Source organism: Marmota monax, unplaced genomic scaffold, assembly GCF_021218885.2.
Source record: "Marmota monax isolate L192 unplaced genomic scaffold, Marmota_monax_Labrador192_F-V1.1 WCK01_AAM20220418_F8-fsc00218, whole genome shotgun sequence".
Taxonomy (NCBI): Eukaryota; Metazoa; Chordata; class Mammalia; order Rodentia; family Sciuridae; genus Marmota; species Marmota monax.
Window position 1 is genome coordinate 121,489 of NW_026694764.1, and position 13,878 is coordinate 135,366.

The 13,878-nt window shown below is 47.3% G+C and overlaps 1 protein-coding gene across 1 annotated transcript; it reads right to left on the reverse strand.

Annotated features, from left to right (window-relative positions):
* Positions 1-4,454: 4,454 nt before the first annotated feature.
* On the reverse strand, positions 4,455-13,410 carry Alox15 (arachidonate 15-lipoxygenase). The gene is made up of 14 exons (XM_046425058.1): positions 13,276-13,410; positions 11,605-11,809; positions 11,261-11,342; positions 10,567-10,689; positions 10,307-10,410; positions 9,945-10,105; positions 9,168-9,311; positions 7,901-8,110; positions 6,475-6,561; positions 6,207-6,376; positions 5,916-6,037; positions 5,353-5,453; positions 5,051-5,218; positions 4,455-4,944 (listed from the first exon to the last, which is right to left on the reverse strand). Exons 1-14 carry the CDS (start codon positions 13,408-13,410, stop codon positions 4,765-4,767), a joined length of 1,992 nt encoding a protein of 663 aa, XP_046281014.1. The 3' UTR covers positions 4,455-4,764.
* Positions 13,411-13,878: the final 468 nt, after the last annotated feature.

Below are 13,878 nucleotides of genomic sequence, written 5' to 3' on the forward strand. Positions count from 1 at the left end.
TAGATTGGCAGCCATTATGAAGTCAAACAACAACAAGTGCTGGCGAGGATGTGGGGAAAAGGGTACACTTGTACATTGCTGGTGGGACTGCAAATTGGTGCAGCCAATTTGGAAAGCAGTATGGAGATTTCTTGGAAAGCTGGGAATGGAGCCACCATTTGACCCAGCTATTCCCCTTCTCTGTCTATTCCCTAAAGACCTAAAAAGAGCATGCTACAGGGACACTGCTACATCGATGTTCATAGCAGCACAATTCATAATAGCAAGACTGTGGAACCAACCTAGATGCCCTTCAATAGATGAATGGATAAAAAAAATGTGGCATTTATACACAATGGAGTATTACTCTGCATTAAAAAATGACAAAATCATAGAATTTACAGGGAAATGGATGGCATTAGAGCAGATTATGCTAAGTGAAGCTAGCCAATCCCTAAAAAACAAATGCCAAATGTCTTCTTTGATATAAGGAGAGTAACTAAGAACAGAGTAGGGTCGAAGAGCATGAGAAGAAGATTAATATTAAACAGGGATGAGAGGTGGGAGGGAAAGGGAGAGAGAAGGGAAATTGCATGGAAATGGAAGGAGACCCTCAGAGTTATACAAAAGTACATACAAGAGGAAGTGAGGGGAAAGGGAAAAATAATACAAGGGGGACAAATGAATGTCAGTAGAGGGGGCAGAGAGAGAAGAGGGGAGGGGAGGGGAGTGGAGGGGGGGTAGTAGAGGATAGGAAAGGCAGCAGAACACAACAGACACTAGTATGGCAATATGTAAATCAATGGATGTGTAACTGATGTAATTCTGCAATCTGTATATGGGGTAAAAATGGGAGCTCATAACCCACTTGAATCAAAGTGTGAAATATGATATATCAATAACTATGTAATGTTTTGAACAGCCAACAATAAAAAATTTAAAAAAAATAAAATAAAATAAAATAAATAAGAACCTCTGGAAAAAAAATAAAATAAATAAACTTTTCATTCAACTATTCTTCAAATTAAAAAAAAATTATTGGTCTCATTGCTGCATAGAATACAGAAAGCCTGGCTATGCAGTGCTCCATCCTACCATTACAAACACAATCATAACTTTTCCTGAAAGCATCAGTCAACCATGGTTGAAAGGCAACCAAGTAGCCTGAAGTCTGAATAAAGAGTAGCCCCTCTGGGCTGGGGCTATAGCTCAGTGGTAGAGCACCTGTCTTGCATGTGTGAGGCACTGGGTTCGATCCCTCAGCACCAAATAAAAATAAATAAATAAAGATATTGTGTCCATCTACAACTAAAAAAAAAAAAGTTGCTCCTCCAAGTTCTGAAAGGCAGGCCCCTGTATCAGATCAGAAGCTCTGCTACCATACCAGCAAATGATAACAGCTAAATTTTTTAACTTACTGCTAAAGGCAAGTGTGAGTGTGTGAAAGCATAGAACTCCTGGGAGCTACAGACATAAGGGAAATAATTCATGCCCATGGGCTCTTCTCTGCCGACTTTCCCCCAGGTGCTCAGGAGAAAGTCTGGGGACATGACCAAAGATGAGAGAGAGCCTCCCTCCCTGGTGTAGACCTGCAGGAGGATCAACCACCACTGCAGGAAATTCTGAAGGTCCCGCCTGGAACCTTCTTCCTTACAGAACACAATACCTAAGCTGCCAGAGGGAGGGAATGCAAACCCAGTCACCCCAGAGCATGGGAGAAGACCAATGGAAGAGGAGCACAAACAGCACTCCAGATCCCTGGAAGAAGGACCCGGAACCTCCCTCAACTGACAATTCCGTATCAACATTAGTAGAGGTCCCCTGAGAGAGAGCCAGGAACTCTGTCTCCCACACAAGACCCCAAACTTTGGCTGCCACACGTAGGAGTTGCAGATTCAGAGAGAGCCCCAGACACAGGCATACTGAGGGCTTCCTGAAACTGAGGTTGGACTACAGCCAAAGAGAAAGTCCCTTGCCCTCGTCCCACCCCACTACCAGGCTAACAAGCAGCCACTATGAGAAAATGGAGAGAGAGACTCCCTGCACTGTTCAGAAACAGAAAAGTCTAGAAGCTGATGATATCATAGGAACCCTCTGGTGCCCTGGCCCCACCCTAAGCACAAAGATAACACCAAAGGAACTTGAAGGTGGTACTGTGCTGAAGCAAACAAACCCAACATCAAAACCCAACCCAGCTTCTCTCCTGACAAGATTGACTCAATACCCCACCATCATTGCCTCATAGAAGGAAGAGCAAGCCCATTTCTAAGCATGAGTGCTATTTATTTCAGTTTATGCTGCTCTAGACACAATATCTTCTATACTATTAAAAATTATGGAGGACTGGGTTGTGGTTCAGCGGTAGAGCACTTGCCTAACAAGTGCAAGGCCCTGGGTTTGATCCTCAGCACCACATAAATAAAATAAATACAATAAAGGTATGGTGTCCAACGACAACTAAAAAATAAATATTATTTTTTTAAATTGTGGAGTGCAAGGATAAGCAACAGAAAACAAACCATTGTCAAGAGACAGCTAATCATGGTGTCGCACACCTGGAATGATTTGTTGCCTGGAATGCCAGATACTCTGCAGGCTGAGGCAGGAGGATCTCAAGTTCCAGGCCAGCCTCAGCAACTTGGTAAGAACCTTGTCTTAAAATAAAAATCTGAAAAAGGGCCAGAGATATAGCTTAATGACAGAGCACTTACCTAACATGTGGGATGCCCTGCATTCAATCTCCAGTACTGGGGGAAAAATGCATTTTTTTTTTCAATCAAAAGTAATACTGGTAGGTGGGTGGGTCCTTCTGGGATGCTGGGAAAGTTTTCTTTCTTGCTCCAGGCTGTGGCTACATGATTGTCCTCTTGGTGATGACCCATCAAGCAGGACTTTACATTTCATGCACTTTTTTTTTGTATGGGTATTATATAGCAATTGTAAAAATTTAAGATAAAAATTATCTTCCCACCCCCAACCAGCCTTAAGTCCTTGGATTCATCCTCTCCCCTTTCTCCATACCTAGTCTTGTGGCTATGTAAAACATTACCACCTCCCGTCAATTGTCTTTGCAGTATTTCCCATATTTTTTTCTCTAGCTTCTCACAGACATCACACCGTCATGTCCCACACTTGATCACCCATGACAGAGACTGGCATGGAAAGGAGCAAGATAGAGGAGGAGGAGAGCTCCATGGCATGGTCTGGTTAGGGTTGAGGAAGGTTCCCAGAAAGTCAGGTCTTCTCTGGACCTTACGGCCACTGCTACTGAGCATTGAACCCAGGGGCATCCTTTTTTTTTTTTTTTTTTTATTTTGTGATCAGGTCTAAGTTGCGCAGGTTGACCTAGAACTTTCAATCCTCCTGCCTCAGCCTCCCAATTAGCTGGGACAACAGGTGTGTGCCACTGTGCGTGGCTGATCTCAAGACTGTTCCAGCTATGCCCTCTCCCTTCTGCTCAGTTGCCCGGTCACACCTTTCTGTTCCTATGAATATATTATATAAGAACAACCTGCAGTATGACCTAACCTGTATTTGCCAATATTCTGCTCTCCTGCTTTTTGCAGATTTTCCTGTACTCTACCATTAAATTCTCCACCCCCGACCTCTCAACTAATTTTTTTCTAATTCTGTCTTAAGAATCAGGCCAAACTGGGCATGGTGGTGCCCACCTGTAATCCCATCAGCTCAGGAGGCTGAGGCAGGAAGATCTCAAGTTCAAAGCCAGCTTTGGCATCTTAACAAGACCTTGTCTCAGAATACAAAATAAAAAGGGCTGGATATGTAGCTCAGTGGTAAAATGCCCCTGGGTTCAATATCGGTACCAAAAAAAAAAAAAAAATCAGACCAACTATCATCCATTACTTCTGTAAAATCAAATAGAATCAGGGCAAGAAGCAACTTTGCTTATATTGTAAAGGAAACGTTTTTGGTTCCTGTATACTATTAGTTTCTGCTTTTAAATGGATGGTTACAGATTATTATTATATGAAGAAACAAAACTCCCAAGTTTGTTTTTCCTAATTTTACCCACATACAGAGTTGAATTTCCTTGAATCCTTGTTGTGCTCACTAAGACAATCAATAGATTTTTAGTATTCTTCCCATGAAGTATGTTAATTTTGAACTTTCCAACTGATAAACTGCAAATAGGTTAGAGAGATGAATCCCTCAGGCTGAAACCTGAGACTAAACCTCTCCAGAGCATCTTCTTAAATTTGACAGCTTACCTTCACTTATCATTTTCTAAGTGAGTCATAAAATGAAAATCCTGAGTGTCGACATTTTTTTTTTTTTTAGAATCTCTGTGTTAATGGTTTGCATTATAGTATGTGTCTGGCTTCAGGACACATGCTAAATCCTATCCAGTAAAAAAAAAAAGAAAAAACATTTTTGATGCTTTATATTCTTTTAGCAATACTTTATTTAAAATAGCTGGGTGTAAGCTCTTTTCTATCACTAGTGTAAAACATCTTTTGCTGTTATTAAAATTTAGGTTCAAAATCAAATTCAATTCATAAAAGGTGTGGTGCAATATATATGCTATCATTCTATCATATTCTTGAAATAGTTTGTAAAAGGTGGCTATTATTGGCCCTAGAGGAGATCTGAATGGTAAGCAAAGAAGAGAGGGAGGGAGGAAAAGAGGAAAGAATAGAGGCACCTAGATGACGCATCTAAAATGAAATATGTTCCAAGGGGCAGAGACAAGGGAAAGGTCACATTTGGGAAGGGTGGCTGTGGTTTGGGCGGAGGAGAGCTAAAACAACCAAAAGCTTGGGACACTCATATGGCCACACTATTTTCCACCAGGCTGGGTCTCAGGTACTCATAGGGTATGTTTAGGTTTTCATTCCGGACCTCGATTTCCTTGTCCAGGACAGCCAGCTCCTCCCTGAACCTCTTCAGCACAGCCTTGGGCCCAGGACTTGAAAAATACTCCTCCTCATGCTGGCCCAGAGGCACCTGGGATGGAGAGGAAAACACAGCTTAGAACCTATGAGCCCCGTTCAGGGCACCACACCTCCCCCTTTGCCTCCTTTCCCAGGCCCTCGGGGCATCTGGTTCTCACCATAATGGGCTGGCGTCTGCCAAGTTGCCAAATGATGGACATCTGGAGAGTAGCCTGATTAACACTGGGCAGTGTGGCCATCACTGTCTCCATAGTGGCATCCTTGGTAGTTGGTGGGGGCAGCCTCATGGTGCAGGGTGCATTAGGGATCCAAGAGAACCAATCCAACTAAATAGGAGCAGGAATCTAGAATCAAGGCCTGCTAAGCATGAAAACCCTTTGGCTCACCTGTATTCAGCTCCCTCCCCCCACTGAAGGCCACAAATTCCCGGTTGCCCAGGTTAACAGTCAAGGTTAAGTACCTGGCCCAGGTGAATGGAAGAGTGCTGCCCAGTGCAGGTGAAGATGCACATGGTGACAAAGTGGCAAGCCTGGGCCCGAGACTGGAGAGAGGTGGGAAACCCTACAAGAAGTGGGGAGAGTTAAAGTTGTGGGGTCAGGCATAGGAGCAGAACTGAGAGAGATAAGGCAAAGAGAGGAGAAAAGGGTAGTAAAGAGGGATGCCAGCAACTCTCAGTGACCTGTGGAAATTGACCTGAGAGCCGGTACGGGGCAGGGGATGGAGGACCTCTGCTGGGAGGATCCCAATCAGTCGGGTGCTGGGGCTGGCTCACAAAGATGTCAACTTCTCAACTGTTCAGCATGCTGGTAGTCACAGAAATGGGCAAATGCTACCAGGCAGGGCTCTTTTTTCTGGAGAGCCAGTTGATAAACATTTTTTAGCACTACTCCTACTGTGTCTAGGAGGCTTTTGGATTTTATATGGGTTGGAAATGCTTCTGGAAGATTCTACATAAGAAGAGAGGATTCTGGAGAGGTCTCTTATAACTTTTGTCTTAGTTCTGAGGACAGGAACTCTGATTACCTTGGTCCTGGGCCCCTAGCAGCCCAATTTCAGTGATCTCTCGACACCAGTTCTGCAGCTCAGGGTCAACTCTCACAGCCACATCTGTCTTATAGTACAGATCCATAATTCCTTCCACATACCTGCCAGACAAGAGGTCAGGGCAAGAAGAGCTGAAGCTCTCAGCTCCTTGTTCACATGGCCAATTCAGGGCATCCAGCTCCCCAACCAAGATACAGCCCTCCTGTTCTCCTAGCCTTCTTCTCCATCCTCACCCTCACCCCACCTGCCCTGCCTCCCTGCTTGCCTTACCGACGGATGATTTCCCAGAGCCGCAGTGCATCTTGAGCATAGTAGGAAGACTTGACTTCCAGGAGCCCCCGGTCAGCTAAGTCATCAGGGGGACATAATGAGCTATAGGTCAGAAGACCTCCAGCACGCCTCAGCAGATCCAGATGGCCTCCCCCACCTACGCTCACCACCTGAGGATTGAGGAGAGACAGGCAAGTCAAGCTGTCAGAAGCTAGAGCCAGCAAGGAGAGTGAACCCAGAATCTGAATCCCCCCTTCTTTCCCCATACCTGGTCAAAAATTCCACAGTCTGAGACCAGCCCATTCCTGGCCCGAAGGTTAATTTCCATGGTGTATCGCAGGTGAGGAACTATAAGCTAAAAGAAGAAAAGCAGGCAAGGGCAAAGTCAAAAGAGATCTGTAGCAGGACCCTGCAGAAACCAGCGTGGAAAGGGAGGAAAGAACAGGTCTTCAGGAAAAGCACAGACCTGGGGCTCAGTGGCCCCTCAACACCAAGAGTTTGCTACTAATCTGCACTGCCTAACTCCTTCCACAAACCACTGGCTTAGTGCTTTTTGATAACTGAAAGAAATCACTCTCCTTTTCTTCTCATATTCTTTTCATAAGTCTAGGTGAATATTCTTCAAAATTTTTTATTAAAACCCCCATAAGAATATTTTTGAGACATTTTTTCCTAATCTCACATTCATCCAAGAAATGTTAATGCTACAAACAGACTGTGTACCTGTTTCTGTGCTATAATATCTATGCTTTATACATGAAGATAATATTTTTTCACACACACACACACACACACACACACACACACACAGTGATTGTCACACACTCCCTTGAGGGGAATAATAGTCCCCTTCGAGGTAAGACCCACACCTGCCTCCAGAATCTCCTGCTTCCCTCTCCCCTTATCCACCACACTCCCCTTCTTTCTGTTCTTCAGACAAGTCAAGATCATTCTATGTCAGGGTCCCTGCACAGGCTGTCCCACTAGCCTGGAACACCGAGGGCCCTTGACCATTTCATTGGCTGGCTTCTTGTTTTCTCACCCTTTATGTCACTTCCTTGAGGGAACCTTTCCTGACACCCAATCTAAACTCACCATCACACCACCCTGCTCTGATTCCCTCTGTCGTACTTGTCACAGCCCCTATATTGCAACACAATCTTTATAGTCTGCCCTCATTGGAGATGAAAATCCCAAAAGATCAGGACATTGTCTGATCCAGATGTTACCACTGGCATCTAGAATGATTCTTGCACCCAATAACCATTTTGAATGAGTGAATGCGTTGCCCTAATTGCTGACTTGAGCCCCTTTAACTGGCCTATGTTACTATTTTAGAACTTTTCAAATCTTTTATGTGAAAGTCTTTTATGTTGTTTGCACGGTCCCCTATGGATGGAATCTTTAGTCATTAGCCTGTACGTATGAATATCTGTGCTTTATAGATAAAAAAAAAACAGTAATTTTTTTACTCCTCTCCCCAAGAAACATGTTCGCCCCCTTGGGACTGGGAGGTGACAAAAGCAATTGAAAATGCAGGACAGGCCCTCTCCCACTCCCTAGCTCTCTTGTTTTCCGTTGCTGGTTCTCACAAAGCACTGAGATATCACACGGGGACCCCTCCAGAGGCGGGAATGTGCAGTGAGGTGGAAAGAGAAGCAGGCAAGAGAGTTGAGTTGGGAATAAGGTATTACCTTGAAGACAGGATGTACTGATGGAAGGCACCTCATGGTGGCCACAGCAAAGACCTCAGCCATCAAGTGTCCTCTCAGAAGATGAGACTGCAGCTCATGAAGCTGGAATTCAGAGCTACGGACCCAGCATTTGGCCAAGAGCCAGACCACTGGGGGATCCGTGGGCAGGAAAAGCGGTGGCGGAATAGATCCGATCTTTGGCAGTTGGAGCTGGAGCAAAGACAAGAGTGGGAAGAAAAAGTTGGAAGAGGGACTGAGTGTCAGGTGCCCAACCATTTCCCCTCTCTTGCATGTTACCTGTCCCTTCCTCCTCCACATTTCCCTGTCCTTCTCCATCTTCCCACTCCAGCTACCATTTCTCCCACCACCACCCTTCTCTTATCCATTCAGAGCAGTGCATTGATGTTGGACAAGCTTCAATGCGCTCAGCCTTCAGCAGAAACCAAGCCTTCTCCTGCCTCCACTTCCCCTTTCAGTTCCCACAATGTGGACAGGAATCAAACCCTTCATCCCACAGTCTTGTTCAGAAACCTCAGCCTCTCTCTGATCTTCCTACATCACCTCTGCACAGAGGACTGGGTCTCCAGTTCTCAGCTGCCTGCTAGACAGTTTGAATGTTTCCCCATTGCTTCAAAATTGACAAGTCAAAACCCTACCCAGGCATTTTTTTCTTCTTTACTGGTATGGACTGACACCCCCTTTTCCCCTCTTTTGGAATCCAGTTGAATCTCCCTCTGCACTCCTATCCATCTTTCCTCTCCGTCTCTATCCCCAGGGGAGTCCTTCACCTCCCAGAGCTACAGCATGAGACCCCAAACCTGGCACTAAACACAACTTCCCCTCTAGGGTGCCCACAACATCTTTCACAACAGCCATCCCCAGCTTCCCTTATCCCTACTCCTTAGCTTGGCTTAGGTTTTATCCTCTCACCTCATATTATTCACCCACTCCAATCACAGAGAATCTCCTGACTTCTCTACCTCGGCCTCTCTGCCCAACACATCTTGCCCCTGGGGAAAGGTCCTTCCTCTCTTCCCATTTGTCTAAGTCCTGGCCTTCTTGCAGGGATTCCTTTCAGACTGTCTCTGACTTTAGTATTGTCTATATTTCCAATGAGGCTGCAAAACCCTTAAAATCAAAGACTTTGCCCATTTCTTCCTTTAATGACTCCTCCAGTGTCTCAGAGAGTGGGTCCTCAGTGAACTTGAATGAGGGGCTGATTTGAGACGGCCAACCAACAAGGAGCAGAAATCCCAAGTCCTCTCACCTGAATGGCCATGGGTAAGAGTTGCCCATCAGGCTGCAGTTTCAGCATGACCAGAGGGGCAGCCAGGTACTGTTGGTGATTACAGATGACATTGGCCTTGATCCCATCCAGTAGGTAAAAATCAGCTTCAAACAAGGTGCCTTCCTGGGTGGGGGAGAGGGCAAGGGCTTCTCTCAACATAAGGTGTCTTCTTCCCACCCTGATTCCCCAAATGGAGAAGAAAGAGAAGGAAACTGACTTGTCTTCATCACCTACTTTGTACCAGTAGTGGATTATGTGCATATTATCTCATGAAATTCGTATACATTCTACTTGAATTATTCCCAGTTTTATAGAAAATGAAATAGATAATCAGAGAAGTTGGGTATTTTGTCTGAGTTCACACAGCTTACAAATAGAAGAGCCAGGATTCAAATCTAAGTCTGCTTGACCCTATAATCCTATGAATTTTCTCTATCAATTATCCCAGATTAACAATCCTCTGGCCCTGATTGTTCTGCACACTCCTTGAATCCATAGCACCAAGGCTCAGTCCTATTTCCTCATTTTGACTCAGTCTATCAACCATCCCACCTAATACACCTGACCCTTCACAATTGCACCACTCTCATGTGGGAAGAAAAGCCATGGAGCTGTACTTCTCAGGATTGCTCAGGATTTCTGTAAGAGTCCTTCTTGCCAATCAGCCATAAGCCAGGCCCATGGTGAACCCTACTGCAGCACAGTTGATGCTAACACCACTCCCATTTCACTGTTCGATCTCCTTAGGGTTCATACCTTGAGCTCCTTCTGCAACTGAGCCTGCAGTTCCTCCATCCCTGGAGGAAACACTAGGCGTTCAGGAAGCTGAATGGAGCGCCTCAGCAGCATGGGGTTGGCGCCATTGAGAAACTGATACCCAAAGAAGGCATCCTCCTTCCAGGACTGCCGCACTCGATCTGGGAAATGGCAGTAGAGCATGCTATGAGACCTGAGCTCCTGGTCCTCCTGACCCCCACCAAACCATCCTCATTTGACCCCAGCTTATCAGGGGATCTAAACCTCTGGTCTCCCAACCCTGGTTCTTTCATTAACCCAGACTGGGTGGGATCTAGGTGATAAAAGGTCCAGGGAGAAGTACTGGGGTAGGTGGGACTAACCAGCCAGCTTGCTGTAGCCACACCAAAAAATCCGGTTATAGTCATCCACATCATTCCAGTTACTCAGAATATTCACAGATCTTTTGACAGCCAGGTCAGCCAGCCTTCAGGGAAGAATAGGGCAAACAGTTAGACACTTAGTCGTAGACGCAAACACTACAGCCACGGGCACCTATCTTGGACTGGTCAGTCCAGTGCAGTACATAGGCCTATTGGCCTCCACTAGATCAAGATTCTCACCAGGGCCCCCTTGGTCTCACCCTACGGCCAGTGAAGCTTCAAAGTCAACTCTCTTGTTTTCCAGAAATCGCTCATCTTCAGGGAGGTCAGATAAACTAGTCCCAGCCACATTCAGGACTAAGCCAGCCTTCCAGTTACCCCACCTGCGGGGGCAGAAATAAAATCAGGCATTGGTATTCCAGAGAATTAACCACTCATCATGAGTCAGGGGATGGGCGACTGTTGGGGTTTTTAGCCCTCATTCCCTCCCAACCTACGACCTGCGGGAGAGATGGGGAGAGCTCGCCCCGACTGGACGAGTCAAGAAAGGAGAGGGTCCCTCGCCAGAGGACAATCAGATGCATCAGGGAGACCAGTCAAAGCAGGAGCTGGTCTATTGGGAAAACACACACAACTAATATAATGTACAGGAGCCAATCAGGATAAAGGTCAGCAGGGTGGGGAGAGTTCATGTGTATACCCATCCTACAGGGTATATGGTAATGGGTGACACGAGCTGTCCACCAGGGCAGAAGGGTTCTGAGGTGTTCTATCCTAGAGGTGGTCCGATTTTTTGTCACAACCTACAGTAATGCCTTCTGGCTGATTGCCAGACACCATCCTAGCCATGTATGGCCCCAGGACCAGGAAGCAGGTAGCAGCCAGCAAGTTAGGTTTTCTCTTTTCTGATGCAACATGCCCCACATGTTACATCATGCCCTACAGGAGACTAACTTGTACAACTTCCTTCTCTCCTCCAGTTCCTCTTCCCTGTGCTTCTTGAAAAGGCCTTGAGAGTCTTCAACCACTGTGCAGCCTGAAAGTAAAGGAGGGCATGGTATGACTTCACTGAGGGCCTGACCCTATCCCTATCTTCTTGGTCCTTCTAGCTGGCCCCTACAGCTTCATGTCCCTCTCCTGTCTCCTTGACACCTGTGCCAGTAACCTTCTGTTTTGACAATTCCCAAACAACTCCTACCCTCCAGGTTCTAGCTTCCACATCTGCGCACGCGCACACACACACACACAGACCTTCAGCCTCTCTTGTGCCTTCTCACACACTTGTCCCTGGTGCTTACCAGTGCCCTCAGCAAGGCTCAAAATGTGGTTGCCCTGCACCCAACGGTAACAAGGGAACCTGTACTCAGTCCCTCCACCTCCAGGGCCCTGCACAGAGATCCAGTTGCAGAACCAGTTGTCATCCTTAATGAGGTGCCTTTTGCGCACTTTCACAAACAGCAGGGACCCCAGGTACTCTGAGACTTCCACCTTGAACTCCTGTTCCTGTAGGCGACAATTCAGCATCCATGCTGAGAGGTTCAGAATCAGTGGGACCCACAGGATTGTGTACTTGGGCTGGGTCTTGCTTTCCCTGGACTGCTTTCCCCGGACTTCAGGGAAAGGGGAGCGAGATAAAGGGAGTCCACATTGAGCAGGGGCCCCCAAGACCCTATTCTGAGATGCCAAATAACTCAACCCACAGTGAGAAGGTAAAGGACAAGAGATGGAAAGGTGCTCTCTTTCCTTACTAATTTCCTCCCTATTTCATTGATTGGGTCAAGCGCTCGCAAGGATCAGGCACTGGGAACCCTGCGCTGCAGGCTGAAGAGCACACTGTTATGCTGGCAGAGGAGCTCGATCCCATAGTTACAGCGGTGAGACCCCAGCCAAGGCTGAGGGCGGCCAGGCACCCCGCCCCTCCTGGAGGTAGGTCTCCCAGAAGACATTCTATCCAAGCGGAAGCCTTGAGGTGGAGAGGGCTTAGTCAGCTGGGAGTGAGAGCGAGGCAAAGGCAAGGAAAAGGTGTTCCAGGCAGAGTCCACAGAGAGAGCAGGCGGAGAAGGCCACCAGCTTCGTGGAACTGGAGCACAAAGCGCCAGACGCGCAAGATCCGATGGTGAGTCTTAAAAGTTAAACCAATGTTTTGGATTTGGTCCTGAAAACAAGCGGGAGCCATTCAAATGTTTTCAGCAGGGGAATTTTGTTTTAAGGTCGGGAATATACTGGGGGAGAAATTGACTGGCTTCAGAAGGGTTAGAAACAGAGGCGGGGAAGCCAGCTAAGAGGGTGAAGGTGACACAAGGTCAAGGAGACACTGGTGATCGGGGTGAGGCATTTATCAGAACAGTGATGGGGGACATGCCCAAGAGAGAAAAGACAGGGGAGGGTTAATAGTGAAAAAGAGGGGCATCTCCTTTCTACACATTCCTCTGAAACATCCTTGGGGCCAGCATCCGGATCTGGAAGGTTGGGAGACAGCTGGACGGATGATGGGAATTTGGGAGTCAGCAGGTGAAAAAAAGTAACAGAAACGGCAAGAACACCGAGTAAATGTCGGGAAACTGAGAGTTCACAGGTCTTGCCTCCTTTCTCCCACCCTTCCCCCATTCCAAGTCCCCAAGATCAGAGATCTAGCACCAGTAGAGAAAATTTGAGAGAGCAGCTTTTAAAAATAGGAAAACAGGACAGACGGCTGCTCCGGTGACCGCAGTGTTTGGTGACAATAGAACTCTGTGGAATGAGGTATGCGGGGGAGCCAAGTCAATTCCAAGGAAGCCAGGAGCGAGGACAGTTATTGAAGCCCTCTAAGAAACCCTCTAGGCCGCTGCACGCGGCAGACCCCCGGGAGCCGTAGGCTCGCACGCTCAGCTCGGATAAAGAGGAGGCGGGCTGGGACGCGCCTAGTCACCTGGACTTGACGCATCTCAGGCCAAGGGCGCAGCCCACCCACCCGACTCCCTGCAGCTCACCTGGTCTCTGGCTGGCCTTAGCAGCACGCCGAGCGCCGCCTCCCCGTGCTGGCCGACCAACCACAGTTGCACCTGGTTAGCGGAGCCCGCGTAGAGAGAGGTACCAGTGGACACGCGGACGCGATAGACACCCATCTTGCTCAAAGCCGCTTAACGGGTTCTGAGAACGAAGAAGGGTGGAAGCATTAAATAATAGAGCCCGAGACCCCGCCCTCTCGAAAGTCAGGTCGTCAGTGGCACGTCTCCAGCCGACCTCGCCAGAATATGATCAGGGGCCCCCAGTTCTATCAGTTTAGAGCTCAGCCCCAGTCCCCAAAAGGCGGGGCCCTATTGGGGGCAGGGCGTACAAACCATTATCTTGATGGGAGGAGGAAGCAGAAGAGGATTTGAGCGGAAAGCCTACAAGAAGGAATCAACACCTAATCCCGGGAAAACCCAGTGAGAAGAGTGAGCGCCTAGGGTGGACTTTGGGGCAAATCCGAAAGACTGGAAAGTCCTCCTCCACCTAAACACATAGGAACTCCTCGCAAATTGCTTATCCCAGGACGCGCTTAAGGTTGCAGTGGAGAGGTAGTGGGCGAGAAGACATGGTCTTCCGCAGCA

Excerpts from the sequence above, each read along its gene's own strand:
- Alox15 (XM_046425058.1), bottom strand. The coding sequence starts at position 13,410 with ATGGGTGTCTATCGCGTCCGCGTGTCCACTGGTACCTCTCTCTACGCG. Across the intron at positions 11,810-13,275 it reads TAAGGCCAGCCAGAGACCAG|GAACAGGAGTTCAAGGTGGA; the intron begins GTGAGCTGCAGG and ends TGTCGCCTACAG. Across the intron at positions 5,219-5,352 it reads CTTCCATTCACCTGGGCCAG|TTGGATTGGTTCTCTTGGAT; the intron begins GTACTTAACCTT and ends GCTCCTATTTAG.